Source organism: Myotis lucifugus, unplaced genomic scaffold (assembly GCF_000147115.1).
Source record: "Myotis lucifugus unplaced genomic scaffold, Myoluc2.0 scaffold_738, whole genome shotgun sequence".
Taxonomy (NCBI): domain Eukaryota; kingdom Metazoa; phylum Chordata; class Mammalia; order Chiroptera; family Vespertilionidae; genus Myotis; species Myotis lucifugus.
In genome coordinates, this window is record NW_005871786.1 from 250,371 (window position 1) to 259,747 (window position 9,377).

General features: G+C 56.0%; 1 protein-coding gene across 2 annotated transcripts; it reads right to left on the minus strand.

The window, feature by feature from the left end:
• Nucleotides 1–624: 624 nt before the first annotated feature.
• KANK2 (KN motif and ankyrin repeat domains 2) lies at nt 625–8,811 on the minus strand. Of its 2 annotated transcripts, XM_014448001.2 has the most exons (6): nt 8,709–8,810; nt 7,987–8,206; nt 7,063–7,205; nt 5,171–5,370; nt 5,003–5,092; nt 625–2,593 (listed from the first exon to the last, which is right to left on the minus strand). In XM_014448001.2, the coding sequence occupies exons 1-5, from the start codon at nt 8,793–8,795 to the stop codon at nt 5,074–5,076; spliced, it is 669 nt and encodes a 222-aa protein (XP_014303487.1). In that variant the 5' UTR covers nt 8,796–8,810; the 3' UTR covers nt 625–2,593; nt 5,003–5,073. The 2 variants fall into 2 exon arrangements, with proteins under 2 accessions (XP_014303487.1, XP_023602601.1); XM_023746833.1 differs by lacking the exons at nt 5,003–5,092; nt 5,171–5,370 and having other exon boundaries at nt 8,709–8,811.
• Nucleotides 8,812–9,377: the final 566 nt, after the last annotated feature.

The following is a 9,377-nucleotide window of genomic DNA, read 5'->3' on the forward strand; positions in this document are numbered from 1 at the left end:
TAAGTGGACCACGGCACCCTCCACTATGCCAAGCATTTCTGTATTGTTTGAATGTTGCCTTTTACAATTGCTACGAGTTATTCTGTCACGAGGAAACGCAATCTGTAAAGATTTCGTTTGAGGTCTTCACTGTGCGTCTTTGTTAGAACTTTTTGCCACAATGGCAATGTTTTCTACCTCTGGAGGCCAATATAATAGCCACCGGGCACAAGTTAATTATAAGTAATTCATATTTAGTTGGAAACAGCCACGTGTAGCTAGTGGCTACAGTATAGGACAGAGCCTAAGGGAGTTTATTATAACAGTCTTGTCACTTTTCTGTAGCTTTGAACATTGTTCAAAATAAGTAAATTATAATTTTTTAAAATTGATTTCAGAGAGGAAGGGAGAGGGAGAGAGATAGAAACATCAATGATGAGAGGGAATCATTGATTGGCTGCCTCCTGCATGCCCCCTACTGGGGTAGGAGCCCGCAACCCAGGCATATGCCCTTGACTGGAATTGAACCTGCGACCCTTCAGTCCGCAGGCCGATGCTCTATCCACTGAGCCAACCAGCTAGGGCAAAAAAGTATCTATTTTAAAACTTAAAGAGGCACACACCGAGACAACAATCAGACAGATATTGGCATTATCATAAAGTAGCTTTATTAAATTTCTTTACCGTCTAAAAAATGATTACAAAAAAGAATACTTCATTTAAGCGTAATACTGTCTTTATGGACGTACCGTGGTTGGAAAGTTTAAGGTCATGAATACACGTGAGAAGAGAATGGGGACAAAGGCAGGACCCCCTGTAGCCTCCATGCCAAGCAGGGGAGAGGGGAACAGGGACAAATATGGTGTCAGTGAGCTGCTTGTAGGAGCTTAAAATAAACGCACCCGCTGGCTCCGGGCCAGGACACACAGGCACACAACACGGTACCGCTGCTCAGAGCTGCAGCCTTCCATCAAATACCGTGGACATCCTCAAGCAGCTTTGGTTTTTTCTCTCCAACTTACACACACACTCTCTCTCTCTCTCTCCCTCCGGGGTGCCTCCCTCCTTTGACCATGCAAGCAAGCTCTTTTGTCTTAGGTACAAAATAAAAAAGATTTTGATCCCTTCAAAATCAAAGCAAGCCAGACTCCATCTGTAGGAGAGAAGCCAGCGTTCCGCTTTATTGAATGGACACGTGGGCACTCAGGGCCCGCTCCCTCCTCCGTGGCCTGGCTCCGACCCTGGCAGTGGGGCTGCCAACTGGCCGGAAGGCAGGACACCTATTAGCCAGGGGTCTCACTCCCCTGCCACAGAGGCACTTTCGGAGGCTCGCAGCCTATCCCTTTTCTTTTTTTGGTTCACAGAAGGAAGGAAAAGGAAAGAAAACTCTGCTGAGGTCCTGGGAACAAAACAGGCCATTAAGGAAACTGTGAGTGTCTGGCGAGCCCCAGTCCAGCAGGCTCTGCTCCAGGCAGCTCCGGAAAGCCTGTAGGTTAAAAAAACACACACAAAAAAACCCCAGCTGGCCCTTGTTTGGTTTTCTGCAAGGCCCTGCCTCTTTAAGTTTGCGCTGGGAGCCCTCTGGGGGCAGCCAATTTTTAATTGTGCACACATGGGGTTCCTGGAGCCGGCCCCAGGCGCTGCCAACACACACATGGCCTGTTTTCTTTCCTTTGAAGAGAGAAATTCTGGAGCCTGAGGAGGATCTGGACGGCCCGTAACCTGGGTTCGAAGCCCAGGGACTCAGCAGCCACTCTGGGAACAGGATTCATTTCCTGTGTCTCCAGGTCTGAAGGATTTTCTAGGAAAATTAATATTTGCTGGGGCCTCCATGTGGGGAGGGGCCGGGTTGGGGTAATTTCTTGATATGAACTGCTCACACCTCTGGGCTGCTGAGTCCTGAGGCTCCCCCCGACCTGAACGATGAAGAGACCTGAGCAGAAGAAAGGGCTAAATTTCCTACTCCAGGTGGCAGGGACAGAATCCGTTTTGTGAAGAGACCAAAATTCCCCCAAGAAAGCTGTCTGGGGAGTGGACAAAACACTATTACATACCAGACAATTACATGTGGGGGGCCAAGGGGAGTTAAGCCACTCCAGACGCCACCCGTGAGTAATAACACTCAAGATTAAAATGAAAATATGCATTTCCAGTGACTTTCAGATTTGGCAACAAGTAATGATTCCCCCCTTCCCCGATGGTGATTCCAAAATACAATGCGTTTCCCTCTCGCCCGCCTCCATCCATCACTGCCAGTCGATTGTTCTGTGTTCTCCATAAACCCACGCCAGCATCGGCCACTGGCGCCAGTTCCTACGAGAACGTAGCTCCGGTCTGCACTGTGGCTGCTTTGAACTGGGGACGGGAAAAGCCCGCCTTAGCTGGAGTCTTGTCACTGCTGGGAAGCAGGAGAAACCCACTTGCCTTTGGGACTGAGGCCTTGGTGGGTTTGATGGGGTTGGCCAGGGAGGAGGCCGGGACCAGGAACAAGGGAGGAGGGACAGTTCGCTCTGGGGCTGACGGGCCTCAGAGGGGAGGCGCCTCTGGTCCCCCCTCATGGCTACTCTTCCGCGGAGGACGATGCAGGACTTTCGTCATCTGACATCGGGGCAAACTGAAACGAGAAGCACAGTTCCTTGTTTGGCATCCTTGCCTCCGCGGCGCCGGCTCTGCTGGCCGGCCCAGCGGCTGCGGTGAGTGAACAAGAGGCTGGGATCCCTTGGCCTCGAGGAGGCCACGTGACGGGGGAGATGCCTCCAAGAAGCAAACAAATAAACGCAGTGGAGGAGTCTCACCAGGGATGCTTGGTGGGAAGGGAATGACAGTGACAGCGGGTGGTCGGGGAGGGGCCGGCCAAGGGGGCAGAGCAGGCATTGCCGGCAGAAGAGAGAGCCAGTGCCCAGGCCCTGAGGCGGAGCAGGGGTCAGGCTGGTGAGGCTGGAGCTGAGGGAGCGACGGGAGGGGGGGTGGAGGGGGAGGGGGTGGAGCTGATGGGCTTTAAGGATGACTGGCTTTTTCTCCAATGGAGGTGGGAGCCAGAGAGGTCTGAGTGCTGACTCAGGTGTCCGCACTGACCTCTGGCTGCTGTGGGGAGAGCAAGAGTGAGGGGCAGTGAGGGTGGGGGAGGCAGAGGCTGTGGCAGTGGTCCAGGTGGACAGAGAGGATTGGGGTTCCTGCCTCAGAGTCCCTGGGGGCAGGAGCACAGATCAGACACTGAGCCATCTCCAGCCCCATCGCCCCCATCTTCCAGTTGAGGAAACTGAGTCCAAAGCGGGTCCCCAGGGGATCCTGAGCATCACACTGAGGCCGGGTGGGTGCCCTTGAGCCAGAAAAGCTCGAAGCCTCAGGAGAACCTGGGAGCCAGGCGGAGACGGACGGCCTGTCTGCAACCTCCCTCTCTCGGACCTTTCGGGAATTGCCGGGGTTGACACCCACGATGCTACCCTTGAACCCGAACCCGGATACGCTTCGGGGCAGCTGGGGCCAGTGCAGGTGGGGGTGAGCGGGGGCGGGGGCAGTGAGGCTCCTGCCCAAGGTCTAGAGTCAGAAGGACCCTGGGGCCCCTGCCCCTTCCTGGCTGTGAGACCTTGAACCAAGGATGTAACCATTCTAAGCCTCCACCTCCCCACCTGGAAAAACTGAGTAGAAAATAATAATAGTACTTTATGCAAACGAATCAGGTTACTGTGGAAGGTTCAAGCAATCACACCCAGTAGGCACTCAGCATACTGTCTCCTCCACCACACGGAGAATCGCTGTGAGGCTTACAGGGACCGCCCTGTCTCCCCCATCAGACTGGAAGGACTGTCTCCCCCATCAGACTGGAAGGACTGTCTCCCCCATCAGACTGGAAGGACTGTCTCCCCCATCAGACTGGAAGGACTGTCTCCCCCATCAGACTGGAAGGGCTTTTTCCTCCACAGGCACCAGGACACAGCTGGTGTCAGTATTATCCTCCTATTGTGTCTGGAAGAGTGTTTTGCTAGGCAAGCTTTTTTTTAAAAAACACCTCAGGTTTCTGTGGTCCATAAGAGAGATGCTGGGTTAAACACAGTTAAATTGGGTTTCTTTACAGTGAGACTTCTCAAGGCCTCTGCACACGGACACGCTCACAGTGAAACCCAAAGCCCCACGGTGCCCACAGGCCCTGCGTGATCTGTGGCATCACCTCTCTGCCCTCATGTCTTCCCGCTGGGGCTCCGTGATGCCCCTCACGCACACAGGAAAGCCCCTGCCTCAGGCCTTCGCACTGTCTGTTCCTTCTGCCTGGAGAGCCACACACTTGCTCCCTCACTTCCTCAAGTGTTGGCTCAAGCGTCAGTTTCATGAAGGTCTCAAGTCGCTCCTCCGTCACTCACTGTCCCGCACATCCTGGTTTATATTTCTTCCCAGCACGTACCATCCCCTGGCTATGCTACACCAATTTGCTTTATTTTGTCTTTTATTAGAATGTCTGCTCTATGATGGGCAGAAGCGTTTTTTCTGTTTTGTTCAGTGCTGGTTGCCAGGGCCTAGATGAGGGCCAGAGACAGTCAGGGCTCTGTAAATATTTCTCAAATGAGTGAATGGTGATTAAGAACATGCATTTGGCCTGGCTGGTGTGGCTCAGTGGTTGAGCGTTGACCTGTGAATCAGAAGGTCAGTTTAATTCCCAGTCAGGGCACATGTCTGGGTAGGGGGCGTGCAAGGGGCAGCCGGTCAGTGATTCTCTCTCATCATTGATGTTTCTATCCTTCTCCCTTCCTCTCTGAAATCAATAAAAATATATTTTTAAATAATTTAAAGAGCAACAGATAGGTCTGGGTTCAAATACCGAGATGTCGACCATGACCACACAGTCTCAGCTCTCAGTGACTCATGGCCTCACGGGGCACCATGAAGGTTCAACAAGCAGATGACTACTAAGTCCCTGGCTCAGGACCCATACGCCATCGGCTCTTCATAAACATCTGTCCCCTCCCAGGCCCCCGCCCTGCTCCCCTGCACCCTCCTCCCGCAACATCCTGCTAGGGCTGAGACTCACCGAGCACTTGATGTTCATGCGGGAGTACAGCATGGACGCAATTTCGCTCTGCCCTGCGTCCAGGGCCACCATCAAAGCCGTGCTCCCGTCCTGCAAAGCATGGCTGCTATGAGGACGCCTGGCACCGAGCCCCCGCCCGCCCCGAGGGGCACCTGAGTGCTGACTCACGCGGTCAGTGAGCGCGATGTCGCAGCTGGGCACAGCCAGCAGCAGGCCCGTGATCTCCTTGTGGCCGTGCTCGCAGGCGCACATGAGGGCCGTGGAGCCGTCATCGTCCTGCACATTGACGTCCGCCTCGCAGGCCAGCAGGCTTTCACCACGTCCGCGCGCCCGTGGCTGACGGCCAGCATCAGGGCCGTCTGCCCTGCCTGCCCAGGATAAGCAAAGGCTGCTGCACCACGTCCTCCGAGGCACGGCCCCTGCTCCGGAACCTGTCGTGGCTCCCGAGTGACCCGCTGCTAACAGCGCCCCACTTGCTGGCCTCCGTCTGTATCTCAAACAGTCCTCCCCCCACGGGGCCTGGGCATTGGCTGGTCCCTCCCCCTTCCTGTCTCACTCGCCCCTCAGGTCTCAGCTTAAATGTCTCCTCCTCAGGGAGATGCCACTCGTCTCCTCACCCCACGCCCACCGAAAGCAGGCGCCTAACTCACAGGTGTAAACAGGTAACAATGTATGACACTAAGATTTGTACACTTTTCTGTATGTCAGTTGAACCTTTATAAAAATTAAATCAGTGTTCACCAGCAGGTGAGCAATAAACAAACAGAATATTATTCAGTCTTAAAAAGGAACGAAGTACCACACCCTGCATCTTACACCAGGGACGGACCTTGAAAACATTATGTTCGGTGAAAGAAGCTGGACACTAAAGGGCACATGCTACCTGACTCCGTTTGTATGAAATACCCACAACAGGCAAATCCAGAGGCAGAAAGCAGACTGGGGGAGGGAGAAGGGGAGTGACTGCTAATGGGTGCAGGGTTTCCTTTAGGGGTGATGGGGATGTTTGGGAAGTAAAGATAGTGATGATTACACAACACTGTAAATATACTAAATGCCACTGAACTGTGCACTTTAAAAGGGGAATGTGTGCATTTCACCTCAATTAAAAAAAGTAAACCAGCCCTGGCTGGTTTGGCTCAGTGCATAGAGCACTGACCTGTGGACTGAAGGGTCCCGGATTCCATTCCGGTTAAGGGCACATGCCCAGGTTGCGGGCTTGATCCCCAGTAGGGGGCGTGCAGGAGGCAGCCGATCAATGCTTCTCTCTCATCATTGATGTTTCTCTCTCTCTCCCCCTCCCCCTTCCTCACTGAAACCAATAAAAAAGAGCAAGAGGTCTGCTCCTGCATGCACATCGCAGCGCCCTGCTCCTTCCCTTCAGGGCGTCTGTGCTGTTCAGTCCCCTCCCTGGCTGTCCCTCGGTGTCCTGGCTGCCCTGCTCCTCTGCCTGGATCCTGTCCACACCCCTGTGGCTTTCAGAGTCATCCGGCTTCTGCTCCCCAACATGCAGCTGAAGGGAGATTTCAAATCAGAAAGTGGGCCGCACCCTGCCCTGACGGAACGCCTCTAGTGGCGCTCTGCAGCCCGAGTCCAAATCCCCTCCAAGCCGCCGTGCTGCCTGAATGCGAGTGGCTCCTGCCCCCACTGGCCTGTGAGCTCCAGGAGTGTGGGGCCCGTGCCTGCTGGCCCACCCTCTGAGCCTCTGGCTTCCACCTGCTGCCCAACGCACTACCCAGCAGCATGCGGGACGGTGTCGGGTGAAGAAAGGCTGGGGACCCCCATGTCCTCGCCCGTCCCCACCCACTTCCCCCAGAAGGTGCTGCACCTGCTGGGGAAGGGCACAAGAATGGGGCTCTGGAGCCAGACCCCCTTGGTTCAAAGCCCCTCCTCTAGTTTGACCTTGAGAAAACGACTCTGCTCCTCTGAGCCTCAGTTTCCTTGTCTGTGGAGCAGGGACTCCCCCTGGGCATGAAACGAGGTCACGTTTGGGCTTGGCGCACAGCCAGGACTTGGTAACCAGGAAGGGCTGCCCCGGTCTGCAGTGCCCCGGGGCCTACCTGGCTGGCTTTGGCGTTGACGTCTCCGAGCCGGAAGAGCTGCAGGAGCGTCTCGATGTCATCCTGGGTCTTGAGGGCGGCCAGGGCGGTGAGCATGATGGGGCTGTAGCCAGCCCGGTTCTGCTTGTCCACCTGGCAGACCCCTGGGGGAGGGGGCAGGAGGACAGGAGCCGTCAGACCCACTGACGCCCGCAGGCCTCCCTCAAGGCCAGGGGAGGGGCCCTGAGGACCAGGCCAGTCTCTGCTATCAGCCTGGGAGCCTTGTTTTGCTCGACCATGAGCTCTGGGCATGGCCTCCTCCATCCGTCTCGGTGTGGCCGGATTCCTCCCTTTTCTCAGACTGAGGACCCCATTCTGCCCAGGGTGTTCGTCTCCAGTCCCACACCCCGAGGAGTGGCTCCTCTAATGCAGCCACGCCCTTTATGATTGAAGCCATCACACCCCTCCATCAGTCTGGGCCCCCCAACATTGGCACCACATTTAGGACTGAGAGTATTGGTCTGAACATCAGTCTTGCTCACTGGACTGAACATCAGTCTCCTTCAGACTGGCCTATGCCTCCTCCATCAGATTGGAGCCTTCATCGGACTAGGGGTCTGTGTCGTCCCCGTCGGACTAGGGCAAGGAAACCCTTTCCTGCTGAACTGGGAACCACATCTTCTCTCCAAGCCCCAGACTCAAAGCCATGTCCGTCCCTCAGACTAGGGTTCCGAGGTGTGACCTCCATTACACAGGGGTCCGTGTGGATGGGGGGAGGGCATGTGTTTTCCCAAAAACCATGGCTGCCCTTTCCAGAATACTGAGGCGACAGGTGGGCCTGCATCTCCCCCCCAGAGTGGGAGGGCAGTGTCTCCCCCACTAGACTAGGGGGCCATGTCTCCCCAACCAGACCACCAAACCGGGGTGACAGCTGGCCAGGCTTACCGCTGTCCAGCAGCTGCCGCACAACCGGGAAGTTGGCGTGGGACACAGAGTAGTGCAGCGCGGTGTTGCCGTTGCTGTCGGCAATGTTGACCACATAGTCCAGCAGCCGCGATGACATGGCCCGGAACGTGACCAGGTGGCGCCGCACGAGCTCCGGGTGGGCGTCGCTGCGGCAGGCCAGGCGCAGCCACTCCTGCAGCACCGTGGTGTAGGCCACTTTCTGCAGCCGGAGAGGAGAGGGGATGAGGGTGGGCGGCAGCCCACGTCCCCAGGGCTAAGCCCCCGGAGGGGAGTGTGGGTGTCCCTGTCCTGAACCGGAGCCTTGAAAGGGGAGCATGGGCACCCCACCCAGACGAGCCCCTGGAGGAGTGTTGTCTCCCCTCCTGGACAAGGACCCTAGAGGGAAGTGGAGACACTGCAATCCCAGGTCTGCCCCCAGGAAGCTGTGAGCATCTCCATCCGGGGTATGACCTTCAAGGCACGTGTGGAACCAGTGGAGGGAGATATGCCAGCCCCTCCCCTCAAGCTCCCGAAGGACCAGGAACCAAGGCCGGCTTTGCCAGCGGGCGATCATCCTCGGGCCCCTCCCCACCTCCCTGCCCCTCTCTAAGGCCCATGACTCAAGCACACGCCCCCTGAGGCTGGCACAGGGAGGCCCTGCGGACGAGGAGAAGCCAGGGAGCACGGAAGGAGGGCCCTCCCAGTCCTGGGGGCCCGCGTACCAGCTCCCGCTCAGTGAGGGCGTTGGGGTTGTCCAGGTACTTTTCCAGGGCCAGGCAGGCTGAGATGAGGTCGGGACTTAGCTCCATCCTGGGAGGGAAAAGCGGAGGGAGAGGGGGAGAGAGAGGAGGTTTATCCCAGCCCCTGGGTTTCCCTCACTTTCCACGTCCGTCCGGGGAGCTCAGACAGAGCCCCTGTGCTCTCCACCACGGCACTCACCACTCCTGCCAGGGCTCACCTGACTGGTAGACCCTCAGACGCCACCTTCACCAGGAACCAGTTTTTATATGATACCCCACAGGGCATACATGGAGCACACACAGACTCCAGGAGAAAGTGGACACACAGGCTAGTTTTCTCTAAGTGGTCAGTGGCAGATGGAAAATCTTTTCCTAATGTCAGATTTTTCATCAAGGAATAAAACAAGATAAACAGGATGGACAAGTGGGGCAAAATGTCCCCAAAAGGTGGGCAGCTTAAGGACTTTACCTGCCCCCTAAATCCTAACCCAACAGCCAAACTGCCCCATCAGGCCCTTCCTCAAAGCCTCCAGATCTTCAAGACGCCCAGAGGGAGAAAAGGGCTTCTCTGCTCATTTAGACTAGGGTGTGCATGACTGATGGGATATTCACTCAAAGGGCTTGGATGGTGGAATTGGAGGTCACCCCACA

Bases quoted from the DNA above. Each gene is read 5' to 3' on its own strand.
- KANK2 (XM_014448001.2), bottom strand. From the start codon at position 8,795: ATGGAGCTAAGTCCCGACCTCATCTCAGCCTGCCTGGCCCTGGAAAAG. The intron at 7,206-7,986 runs GTAAGCCTGGCC...CCCCTCCCCCAG, and splicing joins GCGGCAGCTGCTGGACAGCG to GGGTCTGCCAGGTGGACAAG. The intron at 5,371-7,062 runs GTAGGCCCCGGG...TATCCTGGGCAG, and splicing joins TCAACGCCAAAGCCAGCCAG to GCAGGGCAGACGGCCCTGAT.